Raw genomic sequence first — 20,181 nt, forward strand, 5'->3', positions numbered from 1 at the left:
TAATACATCATCCTATCACTAGCATTCACTTTGTTATGTTTCTTACTCATGGCTGATACTCTGCTTTTCTAAAAAGGAATGCTGTAATTTCAATAACTCAGACATTCCCTTAGGTTTCTATCCTTTGTAAGTCTGTATTTATCGTGTTATGCTGGACTTCCCTGGATAGTTGTCTCTGAGAGACAGAAGGAAAGTCTTCTTTCAAGTAAGTGATTCAAATTCAACAGCTAGGATACTTCAGTTTGTGTTATGTGTGTATACTAGTACAGAGGCTTGAACTCAGGGATCTGGGCTTTCATGCAACTGATTGTTCATTGCTGGCATTCTACCAGTTGAGCCATACTTCTTGTTGAGTATTTTGTTGGTTACTTGGTAAGGCGAGTCTTGCATCTAAGGGATATGATCAGCATTTTGATAGTTTCCAACTAAAAATGATTTTGGTGTACCAAGGTGAGAAAGTGATATTCTTAAGGCAGAAAATGTATTTCAGGTTAAACATGTGATCAGATATCTGCAGCACCAATAAGCTATCATTCCCAATCAGCCAGCTGAGCACGCAGGGAAGCCATCCATACTACAGCTTGCTCTGTGCTTAGGCTACGATGGGCTGTAGGTTAGATGTGTTAAGTGCGCTTTTAACTTAAATATTTCCAACTTGCCATGGGGTTCTGGGGAGATGTGGGGCATCTGTACAGAAGGTCGCAGGGTTAGTTACATAGGGGAATGCTAACACATGGATCTATAACCTATCTATCCCAAGCTTTCTTTCCAGTCAGTTATTCAACTGCCAGGCTCTCATTCTGTTGGAACAATCCCACTTGTGAAGCACTAAAGAAGAATATCAATACTGGGAAGTTTGGAGTTATTCTGCTTTAGCAGCAGATAGCCTTAAAGAGCAATCTGTTTCACAGCTGAAAAGCTGGACAGATGGATGTAAACTTCTGTAACAGTAAAGATCCAGGAGTAACCAGGGCAACTATCCACAAGAGAAGGAAAGTAGCTCCTAAGGGTATTCCCTGGACTCCTCATGCTGTAGACTAAAGGTTATGAACTGGGTCTTATCAGCTAATTAGCAGAAAAAGGGCTCAAATGACTCCAGGGGATTTAAACAATATGGAAATTTCCTTTTTTTTTTTTTTGTTGATCCTGGGGTTTGAACTGTGGGCCCTGGGTGCTGTCCCTGAGCTCTTCAGCTTAAGGCTACTGCACTACCCCTTTAGCCACAACACCATTTCTCATTTTCTAGTGGTTAATTGGTGAACCTTGATCCTCAGATCTCAGCCTCCTGAGTAGCTAGGATTACAGGCATGAGCTACCTTCCTGACAGGAAATTTGCATTTTATTCAAGGCTTTTCTAGCATTGAGTAATTGTATATTTTGTCAGCTAAATATGAAGAAAATGGTTTTTAATCACTAGCTGCAGCCAGGCTGGGCAATAAGTGCATTCCTAAGTTGTGGCAAGGCTGAGCTCCATATAAGAGGTAAGTGAATAACTTCAGACAGTATTGATTCTGCTCATTGTGAATTATCCCACACCCCTTCTTTCAAAATACTCGTTGCTTTCTGAGGAGGAGGAGTCATTTACAGTTTTCTGAGGTTGAAAAGGTGAATAAACTCTTAGCCACCTACACTGAACCAAGTATTATCTCTCAAGCTGTGGTCAGCAGTGGGTTGCACTGGTTTAGAACACTGCTCACTTTCACTGAAAAAACAAGACTGTGATCTCTTTGGGGGACCAATATTTAGGCCCTTCAGAGGGTAGAATTTAGTAGGTAAATAGGGGAAAGTTTTTAGTAATGTTCTTAGTTTTATCCAATAACAGTCAAATCAAGTGAAGACCAGAAAACTTTATTAGACTCAAATGGAAGAAGACATATGTGGTTAAGCTGGGAAGTCATCTTATTAAACACAGCAGATCTGCCAAAAGTTGTTATTGTATAGAGAAAGGACATTAGGGAACACAGCAAAAAGAATTAAGGTCTATTTCAGTAGTAAGAATTTTACTGCAAATGTACCCAGAAATTTTCCTTTCAAAATGAACAAAAGTAATAGCAGCTGTGTAACAAGTAGGCCATGCTGCCATACAGGAAACAGTACAGTAATAGATATTTTAAAAGTCCACATAACTCAGGACTACAGTTTTACCAAATATGTATCACAAGCAGAGACTATTTGGTCAGTATAAAAGTCAGCAAGAAACTATAATGTGGATATTTCATAAATATGGAATAATATTAGCACAAGAAATTATACTTTTAAAGTGTACCTTCCATGATAACTTAAGTATAATAGTTACATACAAAAGTGATTGTTTTTACAAAAGGCTACCTTACCTTGCAACAAATCCCAAATGCCATCTTTGATATTTTGCAGGTAAGGTATGATTACTAAGATTATTACAATGTAACTCATACAATCTTTTTCAGCTCAAGGATTGTGAACTTTTGGATAACCAGATATTGGAGTAACAAAAAACGTTGAAGTTTTCAACATGTTCTACTTTAGGTATAATTCTTAGACACTTATTAAATTAGTCACATAGGGATTTTTTGGCTGTTGTTATAAGGACTTTACTAGCAAGAATTCATTACTAAGTTATCAGCAATAAGAAATGGTTGTTTGGTGATATATTTTCAAGGCAGTTTGATACATACCTAACAGAGTAGGTATTATAGTATGATACAAACTTGAATTTGCATAAATACAAAATTTAAAAATATACTCATTTAAGTTCTGAAATCCAAAGTTGGTTTTCTGGGTAACTAAAAATTTTAAATGCCATACACAGTATTTTAAAAATAAACAATTCCATAATTCTAAAGTAAAAAAATTGAGGGACGTGGAATAACTTATAAAAAAGGAAATAAAACAAGAAAGTTTCAGTTAAAACATCTAGAAGGTCTGTTATAGAGTAGAATGCAGTGAGGAGCTGGCCTTGCTTCCTGAGGTTTCCCTGCAATAAACTATAGCAAAAAGAAAAGGGTATGGGTGCAGACTATATTGGCTAAAAGCAAAATTACAGATAAGAACTGTAGATTCTTCAAATACTATTATGTTGGTTAAGAAGGCATTAATAATAAAGTGTAACAAAGTATATTTAAAGGATTAAGCTAGAGGATCGATGGGTTCCTTTTTAGAAGGAAGGAGCTACACGTGATATCACAGCACCAAAGGAAATCAGATTAAGTTCTATGTAGCGTTTGCAGTAGAAATGCAAGTTACAACACACTACACCATTTTTGACTTGGAAATCCACTGTTTTAGTCTACAAGAATGTTCCTATTTATTAGCTCTTTATTTTTTAAAGGCCTTTGTCTTCTGGTGAATCAGATGGAACAAATTCAACTGTCTCAAAAAGAAACCGTTTTGTTCCTTATTTTATTATAACATGCTGGATGATCAGGAGATGGAAATATACCCAGCTAAATGATAGCCTAGGGTCTTTTTTTTTGAATCTTCTTTTTGTTTTTTCTAGCCCTATTGAAATCATATGAAGGTAAATGCTGAACCACCAGGAAAGGAAAACATAAAGCAGGACAAAAGGTATCCTATGTTTTCACTTAAAAGCAGGCTGTGCACATGGTTGGTTTGAAGACTTCTTGTACTGTTGCTCCTTATCTATGAGATTCAGATTGTTTTAATGGTTACTGAATGTGCCATGGCTTTAAAGAAAATACACCATGCTTTAAGTTGTTGTTTCTTGAAATACAATTTCAAATACTCTAGAAACATTTCCTAAAGAAATATTCCATTTTTGAAGTATGCTGGTCTTGAAAACTACTAAACTCATCCTATGGTTAGTCACTAATAGGTTATAATCTACAATTTGAAAATAAAATCTTGGAGGATTTTGACTGATTTTTGAGAAAAGGTAAGGCTGAAGCCCCAGTAGATTTCCTCTGAATTGTGTTGGCTGAGCCATGAAAACAGTATTAGTGACTGTTATCCTCAGTGCATGAGGCACATATTCAGTTCTTAGTCTTTTGTGTACAGGAACCCTATGAGAGGAGCACTTGGCACAACCCAAAGAATCAACAGTGGCAATTAAAAACTGAATAGATTGTTTTTTACCAGACAGGAACAGAATTCTACTTTCTGGACTCTTATACATGAAAAAGGACTATTGAACACCAACTAAGTTATGAAACCATTTTTAGATAAAACAACTGATTTTTATTCTATAGAGATAAGGTGATGGACAAGTAAGTAGTCATAAGAGATTTCCAAGTCCTTATTGGTAAGGTAACAGCACACTGCCTTTGTGTGTATATTAGTAACACAGCTAGCTGCTGGTTGCCAGAGGAACTCCTTTGCTTACTATTTTGCTTCACTATAGGACACCCAGGGTGTCATGGAGTAACCTTTAATAGTTCACTAATGGCACTGAATGAGACTCAGGAGAGCAACATTCATGATGAGTATAAGCAAGTCTTCTGATTACCTCTGTGCTTAAGTTTAATTCTAATGTAACCAAAAGGGGAGGCACTTAGTAATAGAAAATATGTAGCTTAATTATGAGGACACAAAGTGATGTGAGTAGAATTTGTCATGTTTTGAATCGGTTTATATTCAGCAAAGAAAGCATTCTGGGGAGAAATAGTGCTGATTATCAGTAATAGCAGGATTTGGTTAGTAAGAAACAAAATTTAGTCTGGCATACTGTTTGAGCTTTTACAACAAAGCAAGGGTTTAATGAGCCTGAGAATTTCACAACCATTGATGGTACAGATGAGATTCCAAAAGAGTTTATAATATAATTTGTAGTATATACATTAAGGACATTATACAATTCTGTTCATATACACTCATCCCCTTTCAATAGCCCATTAATATTAAGGTGCAAAGATCTTGGACAAAAACCAAGAGAAAGTAAAAATAAGATTATGAATTTTGTAAGTTATTGTCACTGTAATTCTCTATGGCCAACTAAATAGATTTTACATTATAGTTGAGGATACATTTGCTGTTTGGATGCATAATTCAAAATTTGTAGCATCCTATATATATATCTTATTACAGTGAACAGAAAGTAGTTAAGGCTTTAGCAGTTGGTATTTTTCAAAGGAAAATTCCTAAAGTTGTAAGGGATTTTTTTCCCTTTTGGGGTACATGATCCTTTCTTAAAGCTTGCAAGACACTTTTCCCTAACCATGCTATATCATTAAATCCTTTAATTTAAAAAGGAAAATATTTACTTGTAAAAAGAACTTCATGATTCTGAAAAAATCATCATGAAAATTCTCTTGGTAATAATGAGGTAAGTTCTGATTTAATCTTTTACCCAGCTGTTAGAACTTTACTCTGCATGTACTGCTATGGAGCAGTACACGCAGAGAATACAATTCTTTCAAGAACCATAACCAAATGCATGATTCAATTTAGAAAGTTGAATGGATCTGGCCTATTTTAATCATAGATGTTTTACCTGATTGTTGATTTTTTAAAGAAGCATTTTCAACATAAGATGCTTGAAACCATTCCTATAAAAGGCTTCCTAACAAGCGTGGAAGGTACAGTCTAGGAACTGTAAAGACACATTGTTGGGTCTTCAGATAGTCTTCTTCCTCACAAGTTTGGAGAAGGTTCTCTTGCTTCTTCTAGCTTTGTAAGGATCCACTGTTGTAGGAAAATGAAACAAAATACAACAAAGGGAAATCAAGAAGGCAGTTTTCCAGTTTAGTTAGATATAAAAACACACCGACCATTTATGCAACAGTCCTACCATGATTCCATCTACATATTATAGGATATGCTGAAACAATGGTTGCAGGTCTGAGATTTTTGTTGTTGACTGAAATGAGTATCTGTATATATAGACATAGTAAGTTGAGGAGCTATTTATATTCCCAAATATTGTTACAACCAAAGTGTCCACTTCTTTTTTTTGCCAGTTCTGGGATTGAACTCAGGGTCTGAGCTTTGTCCTCGGGCTTTTTCTCAAGGCTAGAGCTGCACCACTTCTGGCTTTTTTTTTTTCCTATGTATGTGCTACCGAGGAATTGAACCCCCGGGTCTTTGTGCATGCTAGGCAAGCACTTTAACCACTAGGCCAAACTCCCGGCCCCCAAAGTGTCCACTTTTATATCATTCATTCTTTTATACTAAGTTTGCCATATTTTCTTCTCTCCCAACTCCAAGTAACCCTGCATGAACACAGTGACTCTTCCTTGGGTGAAGGAGGAAAAAAACTGGCATAGGGAAACCCCGTTCTTGGGTAACACCCTTGGAACGAACTACTGGTTGACTGAAAACATCTGTGCTCTGATCACAGGGCTGTGGTGAGACTGGATGCTTGGGATAATCATAAGTTTTATAATGGTTATATCAGTAATCTTGAATAAATGTGCCACTTAAAATAGTGACTAGATTAAAAATATCCAAAAGCCAAATTTGAGGGATACAAGAAATTCATTTTACCTCAAAGCATATAGTGACAAGTAGAAAAGGTGGAATGAAACATTCCCTGTAAATAGAATCTGAAAGAAAACACAAGTATGCGTACTTCTGTAAAGAAGTCAATTGAGCAAAAGGAAAAATCTAAATATAGGTTTCGGTGTTCCAATATTGAAGGTGTATAAAAAAATATACCTGCAAGAAAAAAAGTGTGCAATTATTGTATTTGACTACACAGCATTCTATCCAAAAGCTGTCAAGTATACTTTCTCCATGATTATGTGGTATCCACAAAAATATTCTAACAAAATTTTCACCGTTTTTTTCTCTTTATATTTCAAGTTTTAAAAATTATTTTGTTCCCTCCAAAGCAAGAGTGGTACATAATAACCTCATCTGTCTGAAAAAATTAGGTTGGTGGACTGTGTATAAGGCTAGCTAGCAGAAAGTGAGGCCATACTGGAAAAATTAAAAGAATGCCTGACTATCAAGTGGGAGGCCTTAAGCTCAAACTCCAGTAACACACATAAAAGATACAGCAAAGGCAGTACTAAGGTAAGTTAACGCCAGTCAGTGCTCCATCAGAAACTTCACCAGTTTGGGACACAACTCAGTGGTATGCTTGAGGTTTATGTCACCGTATCTCAAAGAATCAGAAGCCAAAAAAACTAAACCCAAACAATAAAGGAAATAAAAAGATCAAAGCAGAAATGAAAGCAATGGAGTCAAGTATAAATGAAAACAATATACTAAACAAAAACAGAATCAGAAAAAGACATTATAGCTGGCAGCACATATTGACAAAAAGAATAAGGAAGGTTGTCCAAATTCTAGGCAAATATTAACCTACTACCATTAAAAAAAAAAATCACACGAAGATAGGGATTCTCTGCGACATGCTATCAAAAAGGGGCCAGGAGTTTCGCCTAGTGGTGGATTGCTTGCCCAGCATGCATGAAGACCTAGGTTCGATTCCTGGGAATCACATACATAAAAAAAAAGCCAGAAGTGGTGCTGAGGCTCAAGTGGTAGAGGTCTAGCCTTCAGAAAGTAGGAAGAACAGTGCTCAGACCCTGAGCTCAAAACCCAGGACTGGCAAAAAAAAAGAAAGTTCTTAAATTCCAATAAATGGAAGAGAATGGAATTCTTCCCAACACCCTAGAAGGCTATATTCAACCTGATAAAAACCACAAGGCCAAAATCCTTAAAGAATATAGGATTTTTGCATCTAAGTTACTAGAAAACTACATTTAATAACAGATTAAAGATATTTCACTAAGACAAAGTGGGATTCATCCTAAGCAATGATGGTTTAATATATGCAAATCAATAACCAGAGAGTTTACCTCCATGCATAAAAGGCATTTAATAAAATTCAAAAAAAATGATCAGGTATAGAATTTTAATATACCTTGGGCTGGGAGACTGGCCTAGTGGTAGAGTGCTTGTCTAGCATGCACAAAGCCTTAGGTACCACACACACAAAAAGCTGGAAGTGCGGCTGTGGTAGGTTTGAGAAAGACAAAGGACAGTGCTCAGGCCCCGAGTACCGGCAAAAGAAAGAAAATATACCTCAACACAAGGTAGGTCAATTATAATAATACAACAATTACTATTATTATAGTGAAAATGGGTATTTGGAAAATCTGAACTTTCAACTCTAAGTTTTCTTTCAATACTTCTGTTACTCCTAGCAAGGCTGCCAGGCAACAGGAAGAACAAACTTATAAGTTCCAACAGTTTGTCAGTATATAAGTGAAAAGAGCAAATTCTGAGTATACAAAATTAACACTAGTAGCACTGCTATATGGCAAGGGCAATTATCTCAAACATAAATGAAGAATGTAATCCTATTCAAAACAGCTACAAAAATACCCATGAAAAACATTTAATTATCAAAGAAGCAAGACTAATTAGAAAAAAGTGGGAAAATTGTTTTTATTGTTTCAGTACATGAACCGACTATCAAACTACGAGATAAGGGAAACACTTGAAGCATTAGAATAGGCAAAGATTTTTTTTTAAAAGACCCACAAACATAAAAATAGGATGGTATGAAAGAGTATGAGCACAGCAGAATGAACATTGGAGGAAAGAGATGACCTATAGAAAGGGAAGAATCTCTGCAGCAAAGGACTAATAGCCAGAAAGATCTATCTCTAAAAACTCAGTAATTCAAAACAAGTTAAGGGTAGTCTGGTAAGTATAGAGAAAAAAGGGATTCTTTGTACACTTCTGCTGGGAGTGTATACAGATATTATAGAAAGGAGTAAGACTGAAGTGGAACTACCATATGATCCAACAACCCCACTACTGGGAATATAACAAAAGCAATGAATCAGGGTCTCAAATGTCTGTGCTCCCATCTACAGCAAGTACTCGCCATGGTCAAGAGATGAAAATGATCGAAGAGAATGTGGTACATAAACAAAATAGAAAAACTCCCCAAATTCTATTGTTCTCAACAATGTGAATTAAACTGGAGATTTTTTTGAAAGTGTAAGTCAGTCAGGTACCATACAATCTTGCTTAAAAGAAATTGAGACCTGAGTGGTGAGTCCTAGCTGCTGGAAGAAGGGGGGCTGAGGAGTGGTGGATCAATACGTACTAAGAGACAGGGATAAGAACTCTTGTGCTCTGCAGAGTAGTGACTATAGATACAAAAAATTTGTAAGTTTTCACCATAAAGGAAAAGATATCTGATTTAAACATTATGTACTGTACATGTATGTGAAAACATAGGAAATCAGGCTATTTATACCTCATGCCTGTAATCTTTTCTACTAAGAAGGCTAAGAACCAAGGGTAGTGGTTCAAAGCCAGCCTAGGCACTAAAGTCCTTGAGACTCTCATCTCCACTAGAAAACCGGAAGTGGTGCTGTGGCTCCAGCGGTAGGGTGGTAGCCTTGAGCTGAAGAGCTTAGGGACAGTGCCCAGACCAAGAGTTCAAGCACTACAACTGAAAAAATTACAGTGTCCTTTGAATATGTGAAAATTTGTCTTATGACTGTTTAGAAACAAAACATTCCACAGAGAAGTAAAAGATGCTTGGGCCTCTTTAATGTAAGAACCTAATCAGAATAATGAGAGAAGGTGACCTCAGTAGCTTTCTTTGAGTATCTCTGGGCTATTTCACAAGAAAGCAGGTAGTTTATAGGTATCATGATTAATTCTGTCAAATTAGGCACTAATTGCTCTTACTGTAAATATCCCAACATGAAAGTCCAATGCAGTGTCATTTGCAATAGTGTCTTATGACCAATGAGGTCAGATAAATGGTTTGTGGTCTTCATTTTCTTGCTAGTGTACTCCAGTAACTTCCATAACCTTGAACATGTACTTTTTTCATACCATTTCCTTTAAGTTTCTCCCTCCTCACTACCTCCAGAAGGAACAAACCAGTCTCTGAAAGCCAGATTTTTTGAGTGTGTGTGCGCACATACAGGTACCAGTATGGCTTGAACTCAGGGCCTTTTGCTCGTGGCTAGTGCTCTGGTACTTGGAGCCACACCTTGAATCTGACATTTTGCTAATTGGGCATGGAATCTTAAGGCTTTTCTGTCCAGTCAGGCCTTCAACTAACCATCCTTCAGATCTCAGCCTCTTTTCTGAATAGCTAGGATTAGGTGCAAGGAGCCATGGACGCCTAATGAAACCAAATTATTTATGACTACGGCATTCTTTCTCTGTTCCACGCCTAGCTAACGGCTTTCTGGTTTTTGTTTTGTTACATAATTCTTATACAGTAGAGAAATCAACAATATAATGGCTATATTTGCTTTGCCTGAGATGGTAGGCAAAGTAATTCCTTGTGTTTGTTGACTTTGGAAAAAAACTCAAGTTTGCTTTCTTTAAAACCTGAGTGTAATACTTGTGATCCATGCCTACAATACCATCATTCAGCAGGTTGATGCTGGAGGATGAATTAGCCTGTCAGGAAGAGCAAGACTTTGTTGCAACAAAAAAAAAAAAAAACATGTAGGAGCGCTGGATCTAATAAAAATAGGAAATACTCGGTTTTGGTATGTAAGTAGATAGTAAGACTAAAATAACAAAAGTTACCTGTTTTTAACATTGTTCACTTACATCAACTTTACTACGTGGTTTAAATTAAGAGAGTCATTCTACTTACCCTGGCATCTTCCGGGGTCTTGAAGTTAATTATTTTTCCAAATTCCTTGGTGTGGAATACAGATTTCACCCGTTCCTATAAAAAGGAGTCATTTCATCACAAAGCCCAGTTGTAGAACTAAAGTTATATGAAATTTCCTTAAGTCTATGCTTAATGTGTTTACCATACAGAAATCTTACACTTAAAAAAAGCTAAGAGGAAAACAGATGGAAAAAAGTGCTACTTCTGAATGTAGTGAAACTCCCTTTAAAAGGTGTATGGTGAAATTTCAATTGCTAACATTGTAAAAGATTTACCTCCTTCCCATTCTCTGTATAGTCTAAGAGTAGTCATTTTCTTTTCCAAAAAATTTCTCAGACAGTTCTTGATATAGTGCTATAGAACCTTAATCAAGCCCAACTACAAAAATGATATACTCCTGTATATGTATGTGTGTACATGTGAATGGATGTACTAGCATAGTTTATAATCAATAAATTGGGGCAGGCCCTGGATCCTATGATTTCCCTCTACACTCATTTGATATTGTTATTTGTGGATATTCTTTGAGGAACAAAAAGAAAAGTGGGAGGAGCATTATATCTAGCTACATAACTAGGGGTAAAGTCACAGAAGCAGGTACAGACATGACTGTCAATTCTTATAATTTAGCTATAGCTATATACACAAATATAGACTCCACAGAAGTCAGTTTCTGTAAAAACAAGAGAGATGACTTCTGAAATAAGGTGTCTCAAAAAGAGGTAAAAGGGGAAGAAATTAAGAGGAATTGCTATCACTGCAGAGGGAAAAGCTGCCATATGGGTTTGCAAAAGACCATTAGGCCAGCAGTCATAAAGCCCTGGATTCGATTCCTTAATGCCACATACACAGTGCTATGGCCCAAGTGGTATAGCACTAGACTTGAGAAAGCCCAAGGTCAGTGCCCAGGCCGTGAATTCAAGCCCCAGAATTAGCAAAAGAAAAACAAAAAGCCTTTAACCTGCACACGAGACATTACTCAATATAAGCCAAGGACCCAGCAATACTATTGTGACAGACAGTAGCAGTTTGCCCTTTAAAGCCTAAGACAGCAGGTGTAAAGGAAAACTATCAAGACAAAGTCACAGAAGAGAACTATTTCAATGTGCACTGTTTTTGTTTAAAAAATTACTCAATATACCTTTGCTTCAATGCGCAGTCGTCTCCCATGAACGATGAATGGCTCTTTGGTAAATTCATCAAAAGTGTATTGCCACTCACATGTAAGTTGTCCAAATGTTCCCTTTGTTACAAACAATACACCACTAGGGGAAAAAAGAATCCACTTTAAGGTGCACTACAACATACATTTAGGTAAACTATTTTCTAAAACACTTAAAAAATTTCATGGCACTGACAATAAAAAATAAAAAAAAGCCTTAATAGAGAGAGGAAGTGGAGGGATAATGAAGACATAATACTAAATGCATAGTCTATGAAGAGAAAATAATGTAAGGGGTGACAATCAAGAATCAATAAAAAAAATCAAAGTACTTTTTTTTTGGGGGGGGGGGTCACAGGGCTTGACCTCAGCCTCGGTGCTGAGTAACAGAAGTATTGAAAGAAAACTTAGAGAGTTGAGAGTTCAGATTTTCCAAATACCCATTTTCACTATAATAATAGTAATTCGTAATTGTTGGTTTATTGTAATTGACCTACCTTGTGTTGAGGTATACATTTTTTTTTTTTTGCCAGTCCTGGGTTTTGAGCTCAGGGTCTGAGCACTGTCCTTGTACTTTCTGAAGGCTAGAGCTCTACCACTTGAGCCCAGCCCCACTTCCCATTTTCTAGAGGTTAATTGGAGATAGTCTCAGGTCCTTTTGTGCCTGAGCTGGCTTCAAACCTTGATCTTCAGATTTCAGCCTCCTGAACAGCTAAGATTACAGGCTTGAGCCACCGCGCCTGGCAGAATCATTGTACTTATATAAACGTATTCATTAAATGGTAATTACTTGAATATAATGAAAATATAATGTAAAAAAACATTACTGAAGGGATGTGGTTCAGTGGTAGAGCCCTTGCCTAGCATGAACAAAACCTTGGGTTTCATTTTCCATATGCCCAAATGTGTGCAAACACATACACAGTAGGTTTAAAAGAACTGAAACCATAGGGCACATTCTCAAATTATAACAGAAATGAACTAGAAACTAATAACTTCCAAAGACTTGAAATTAAGACAGATTGAAACAATATAAAAGGAAAATAAAAATTATTTTCTAAACAAGGGCAAACAAACATTTTGGGTCATAACCAAATAATGTTTATAGGAAACATGTACCATTAATAGACTTGAAAAAAATGGAAAAACTTTAGATAGGGACTGAATTAAAGAGACAGTTGGCTTCTGGTTGAGATGCAAACCAACAGGCTCTCACCTGTCTTCTGTCCCTTATCCCCTTTTACCAGTCCTAAGGTTGTAAGAAATGTGGTGATGCTCCAGGATAAGTCTAGCCAGGTCTAGACGCTGACCCGCTCTATATTTCTCCTATTATTTTCTAGTGCCTTCAGGTTTATCTGAAGATGTCTTTGTAGCTGGAGTATTCATACACAATGTTATGCTTCTATTTGTATATACTTATCTGAGTAAATCTACACATATATTTAGGAGGGAGGACTATGGACTTCTGGGATAACGTAAAGTTGATGACTTTCTCAGAAATGAGAAGTCCGCCTTGGAGAGTAGCTTTCTGGAATTTCTGGACCTGCTGACATGTTTGAAATAATTACTAAATATCTGATTAATAGGTTGGCAAATGGCTATATGTTTATCAGCAAACATACACAAAGCTTTTGTAAGGCTGGTACTCAAGCTTTCGTATAAATTCATATCTAGCTATCTGTAACTGTATCCCAAGAACTGACCATGCTTGAATGTCACTTATCCCCTTGCCAGAAGAGACAGAAAGGAAGTTACCATCTAGTTATCATGAACATATCTGACTTATTGATCATGACATGGGTAAAATACTTGTATTTTGCAAATCTTCCATTTTCCATCACCTGGAAAAAATAGATGAGAGAAAATTGTTAACATTCCATCATGTCTTTGATTCTCTGAATGCATTTCTTAATGGGGGAAATCATCATACTTATACAGTAAATATACAGATATTCACAAAGCAAATATTCACTTTATTATGTTTCCTTTTTATAAGTATCTAATGCACAGAAGCTTTAAGATTGCTCAGCAGCAGCAATGACAATTTTCACATGCTAGACTTATAAAACACATTATCTTACAAGGTCTAAATTTGATCTAACATGGTATTTAATTAGTATAGCAATTTTATATTTAAATCATATAAATGCAAAACCATATTTACATGCATCCTTCAATATATGCAATGCATATATTAGTCTAAGCTCCTATTGTGCCTCTTCCTTGAAAAAAATCCTATTTTAAAAATATGCTTTTCTTTGCTAAGTTTAGAACTCATAAAAAAATAATAAGCTGGATACCAGTGGCTCATGCCTGTAATTCTACTGGGAGGATTAGTGGTCAAGGACAGTCTGGGCAGAAATGTTTTCCAAGGTCCCTTCTCAACTCATAGCTAAGCATGGCAGCAACTGTGTCCTATCATAAATCATGTGGGGATCTGAGATTGGTTTGTAGTTACAGGGCAGTCTGGCAGTGAAGTCTGTAGGAAAAATCTGAGACTCCATCCTGGATATGATAAAGCTTAGAACTGATGGAGTGTGGAACATATACTCAGGCAGGAAGAGAAACCCTAATCTCAAAAATAACTGGTACAAAAAGGATGTTCCTAAGCCAGTGAGAGGCTCTGAGTTAAAGTCTCAGTACCACCAAAAAAATAAGGAACAGAAAGGCAAATAAGGGATCCCAATGCCTGCTGAGCCTATTGTAATAAATTTTGTATATTTACAAGACTGTTCAATCATTGTCTATCTACAGTTTTTGGCTGTTGACAATAAGTGTAAAGCTCTAAGCATAATCTTAAATATACAATGGTTATTTAAAATTGTGTTCACTATCATTTGCTCTAAGGATACAATCTGGCTAACAAAACATACAGCAGGCTAGACTATTTTTTAAAGGATTGAGAATGTGACAAAGATCCCCCGCAAAAGAGCACATTAACTATTTAGGCAAATGTTAGAGGTCTTGAAGGAATTCAAAAGATGACAGAAAGAGTTTAAGAAACTCATGAAGAACCATGAAACTAACTATAAAAAATTATCATAGACGAAAGCTACAATGTGATTTCACAATCATCTTGTTGAAAGGTAAATTGAATGATCCTCATTATTTTTTAGAAAAAAAAGTAAACAAAAATTATATTAGCAGGACAATACATGCAAACCACTTTCATGGAAGAACTTTCTAACTTCAAAGATTATAAAATAATGAGGTACTGTTATAACTTATGACATATAACAATTAGGAAATAAAACACTGAAAGTGAAAAGGTGACATAACCTCAGTGGGAGAAAATTCATAATAAACGTGCAGATAAATTTGAAAATTTATGTACATAGATCAAATTTTAAGGAGATACAAATTGAAAGAAACATCAAATATTAGAGAAGGGTAAAATTAGTGACAGATGACAGTATATCATTGATTACATAAAATTCAGAAATTAATGTGGAAATGGAATCTTTTTAAAAAGGGCAATAAAAATATTAGGTTATATACGTGCTAATTATATGACATATAAAAGATTTGCAGAAGTCCTTTATGAGCTATAACACCACTTTCCATTTGTTTTCTGAGACAGGGTCTCATTCTATTTATAGCCCAGGCTGGCTAGTGATCATGCTTGCCTTGGCCTCTGAAGTGCTGGGTTTGTATTCAGCAAAAGTTACAACACTCTACTGAGAGGAATAAAAGTTTTGCAAATGAAAATCTATGTATAAGATATAATTATTCTCTGAGGGGATTTTTTGTTGGCTACAGGACAGAAGACAGGAAAAGTGGATAGAAATAGTAAAATATCCGATAACATTCAGTAATTATGAAAGGAAAATGACAAAACACATTAATCGACATTATATAAAAACATTAATGGACAATTTATAAAGTTGGAATAGTGAAAAGTTTGATGCTAGCCAAAGTTTATACTGACCTATCAATGGAAAATAACTACATAATGGAAGTTGAACAATCAACATAAACACAGACCATTATAAAATTCTATAAATCTGAATATAGGAATTTGTGACACCAAAATAACATTCAAATTAGAGGGCAAAAGCATGTGTCTCATTGAAACTGGATCCTTCACTCTGCACTGAATTAATGCCACCAAGTCAGTTTTACATAGACAAAATGAATCAAGTGCTAGCAAAAGCAACATTTTACTAATCTCAGTGTGGAAAAGGCAAAAATAAAAATAAAGTTCATAAAGTCTAACAGCAACAACAACAAAAAACCTGGTAATTACAGAACAAACACTACTAGAAAGTAATAGTGAATTACAAAAGTAAAATACCACAAAATCCAGAGGATAAACTCAAAAGTATTTGTTGATGCACAAACAGGAATTTCATAATGTAAAAATGCAAATAACAGAAGAAATATTAATTACAAATATGAACAAGTAGTACAGCAAAAAAACCTAGAGAAAATATTCAACTTAACTCAAAATCAAGAAAATGAAACTCAATGAAATATACTCTGAGCCAGCAATTCTAGTAACAAGATTTAAGGTAAACAAGAATGAGCCAAGACACTAACACCAGACCCTTCACAGAAGCTATTTTGTTCTCATTTCTTGGGAAATGATTAAATATTTATGGTGCAACCATACAATGGACATAATGTAGTAATGACAAGGAACATGATCTATGTGCATAGAAAAAGGTACATGACCCAAGTGAAAAGAAATCATTGTAATGAACAGAGTTCATGAGGGGAAGAAAAGCACAAACTATATATGTACACACATATGTATATGCATGAGTAACTGCCAAAACATTACACAACAATCTGTTAATGTTTATTATTTCTGGATTTGTGAAGAGGTAGTGGTGAATACAGGAATAATTTTTTCATTAACTTTATATCCTATCCTTTAACTGTTTTGGTGTGTCTGGCATTTGAAAATTAACTTTGCAAAGAATTCTGTATTTTTATGACCAAGTTTTGAAATGAAGAACACAGATGTGACTTCCGCAAGAACATTTATTTCTATTATTTTTTACTTCTGTTGAAGAGTCTATATACACCATGGATAGATCATACCCTTCAAGTAAGGCAACAATCATGGTTCGAACTCAATACAATGAGCTATTTCATTCAATGTTTAGGCATTGTAGATGAGCCTACCTTTCACTATTCTTTGTTTTCAGATACAAATCACATAAAATCTAAGCTGTATCTATTAGTAATTAAATCAATTTTAAAATAGTATCTGATATAAATAAAAGTTTAAAAAACTCCCCTTAAAAAAAGATAATTCATGTAGTACTTTCTAGTATTCATGTAAGTCTTGAAGAATGAACGGGCATTACAGTCACAGCAGTGTGCTTTGAAATACAACAAATTACATCCTTTGTTATTAGAATGGATATAGTTGAATAAACATCAAAGATAATTCATGCAGCGAAAAATTTTGCTGACATCTCCATTAAAAACATGTGAAAGAACAGAATTATAAGCAGAACACAAAATTCACAGAAACATGAGAAAATGTAACAGCTTATCAGCTATTTTCATCTTCCATCACACTGTAAACAGAAGTCACACTTTCAGTCACAATTTCCTGCGCAATTATTTCACTTTGTAAACATATTAAACATGAAAATCTACATTTTTCAAAACACCATTATGTATTCTAGAAAATCTTAGAATATTAGACCTAAAAGGAATGTTATTCATATACACCAATTTCTTCTACACACAAAGAAACAAAGAACAAGGTATAATCAACAAGTCCATTTAAATGTTCCTAACAATTTTATGTAACTAGGTAAGATTAGAGTTAAGTGATTTGAAGTAAGCTGGAAAACTACACTCAGAACACTAGTTTCTTCATTTTTAATTCTAGTGCTTTTCACTATTCTGTGAATTTCTTTTGTAGTGACACATTTCCTCCATTGTATCTCACAAATGTTTCACAATCCTGAAGAAGGTAGTTCCTGAGGTAATCTATTAAGTCAGCCCAAGTTAGCTATAATTTTCTAGATTAAGTGTCCAGTTCAGTGTAAGTATCCTATATTGCCGCATCTCAAACAGACTTGTGAACTTCTACAAAAATGATTTGTAATACCATTTAAAATAATTAGAAAAATCAAAGGAATTACCTGAGGATTACATCATTACCTGCGGATAGTATTCAGGACATCAGGATATGTTATTCTTATTTACATGCTTTAATGTTAAAAGGAAAAACAACTTTTGCCTTATTAAAAATAGGGGAGAATTATCAGTTTGGGAAATTTCCAAGAAAAATAAACACACACAATAGAATGTGTTCATTTTGACGTGATGGTAAAATCTGTAACATTTAAAACGAATGGTTACTTATAAAATGGTCTTGTTTGAATTAAAAAACCATATGTACAATCAAAGCCAAACCAAGGATACATCTAGAAAAACTAAGTAGAATCCTAACAGTCAGGCTTACTTTCCACTAAAATCCACATTTCCTGTCAGATAAAAAAAAAATCTGTGAGCTAGAAATTGTATTAACTCAAAAAATTTTTCTAATATTCAAATTCTGAAAGAGCAGAGCAAAATGCAGAGTAAGTGACTAATATAGGGCTTCAAATCCCAAACAGTGCTTAGCATTTAAGAAATACATTCAAGAAATTGAGAATCGATTAAGAACATGTAGGTTAGCAAGGAACATTTTTAACTTGACTACATTTGATTTGTAATATCGCACAGAAGTAGGAATGAGTTCGTTTATATAGCAACACAGTTAAAATGAAAGTGAGCTGGATGCTGGTCGCTCATGCCTGTAATCTTAGGTACTCAGAAAGTGGAGATTTGAGGGTTGAAGTTCAAAGCCAGCCTACACAGGAAAAGTCCATGAGATTCTTATCTAATTAATCACCAGAAAACCAGAAGTGGAGCTGTGACTCAAAGTGGTAGAGTGCTATCCTTGAGCAAAACAGCTCAGGGACAGCACTCAGGTCCCAAGGTTCTAGCCCCATGACCAACAATAAATAAATATAAATGAAAGTGCACTAGGTGTGGTGGTGTATACTTGTAATCCCAGCACTCCAGCAGTGGAGGCAGGAGGACTGAGAGTACAAGGCCAATCTGGGCTAGACCTTGTAGAGAGAAAAAAACATAGCTTCCTTAAGAGTTATTTGATTTAGGTATAAAAAAGTGTTTTGCTAACTCACTTGAAACCCAAGACTTGAGTGCCAAGGCCAATTAAAAAAAAAAGGGAAAGGATCCAATTATGTCTGATAATCAAATCTAGTAGAAATCAATGATCTCAAAACCCAATGCCTATCTACATTAAAATTATCACAATATTGAAAGCACTAGATTAAATGTATAGAATAGTACATTCATATTCATATCCATATTCAGCTCACCCTATAAGCAAGTTGATTTAAGAAAATCCAAATCCCACTGCATCAGGGTTTTCAGATATAAAAAGGAATTACGCTTGTATTTAATCCTTTGCACTGCCTCTCTCCTTCCTTTTCACTCTCTTGCCTGCCAGTCCAAGTGTAGGTATAGACTATAGTGATAGCTCAGAAAGGGAAATTCAGCAGAACCCTTTGACATCAATTTAAGAGAAAGTACATCTTAAGGCATGAGAACGATTGTCCAGTGGTGCAACCAAGACTGCCTAGAAAAAGAACACTTATACCCAGTCAATAGCTATGCACACCGACAATGGCAGGCTATCAGTTAACTTCCCAATACATTCTAGAAAACCTAGAGTTAGGGCAGCAGGAATAATGTGTGTACAGAGCTCCAAGAGTCTCACTGAGGCAGTTCCTTCAGAATGTCAAGTTGATCATTATTTATTGGTCCACATCATTTATACTTGATAATATTCCTTTAAGAATACTAAGATTAAGAGTAGTCTGTGTAAATTTGCGATTTTACTGTTTAGTGTGCAGAAATTATCATGTATTGAAACTATTCTACTAACCTTGAAAGGAAACAAAAAGGATGAGATTTAATGATGTTTTGTCTTGGCAAAGAGGAAATGAGGAATCTACAGTATACATAATGGTGGCCAAGAACTAGCATAAACTGGTACTGATCTGGAATAATAAAAATACAATAGAGTTCTTATTAGGCATTATATTAATAATTATATACATTATCTAATTTTAGTCTTAGAAACAATACCAAGACAGTGACATTAGCATGTTCTCTCCATTTTATAGTCTAGAGCTGAGGTTACACACAATAAAAGACTGTCAAGTCAGTTTAAAAAAAAGGAAATGAACTAGATAGAATTGAACTGAATTCTAGTTTACTTGGCTCAAAAAGAATCTAAGTCTTGACACAAAGGATATTACTTGATTCTCATGGGACAACTTTTATTATGGAAAAGAGCAGAGTAGATCAACATTAGACTCTCCATATATGTGGCTTTAGCATCTAAGAGTTAAAATATTTTATAAATAGTTTATATGTATTGAATAGGGTACAGTATGAAAACAATTTGCCCAGCACTTACACAATATTGGAT

At 35.2% G+C, this 20,181-nt stretch overlaps 1 protein-coding gene across 7 annotated transcripts in view; it reads right to left on the reverse strand.

The window, feature by feature from the left end:
- Positions 1 to 4,260: 4,260 nt before the first annotated feature.
- Vps13a (vacuolar protein sorting 13 homolog A) overlaps positions 4,261 to 20,181 on the reverse strand; it is a 175,881-nt gene continuing 159,960 nt past the window's right edge. For 2 of the 7 annotated variants that reach the window (XM_090329619.1, XM_090329616.1), the window contains 4 exons: positions 13,464 to 13,549; positions 11,688 to 11,811; positions 10,526 to 10,600; positions 4,261 to 5,616 (listed from right to left, as the gene is read on the reverse strand). In XM_090329619.1, the coding sequence (XP_090185745.1) occupies positions 5,566 to 5,616; positions 10,526 to 10,600; positions 11,688 to 11,811; positions 13,464 to 13,549 (336 nt within the window). In that variant the 3' untranslated portion in view covers positions 4,261 to 5,565. Of the gene's footprint in view, positions 5,617 to 10,525; positions 10,601 to 11,687; positions 11,812 to 13,411; positions 13,550 to 19,632; positions 19,748 to 20,181 lie in introns of those variants that run through there. The other 5 variants (XR_016534895.1, XR_016534894.1, XR_016534893.1 and 2 more) reach the window with 4 other exon arrangements.

Source organism: Megascapheus bottae, chromosome 3 (genome assembly GCF_031878675.1).
Source record: "Megascapheus bottae isolate mThoBot1 chromosome 3, mThoBot2.hap1, whole genome shotgun sequence".
Classification (NCBI taxonomy): domain Eukaryota; kingdom Metazoa; phylum Chordata; class Mammalia; order Rodentia; family Geomyidae; genus Megascapheus; species Megascapheus bottae.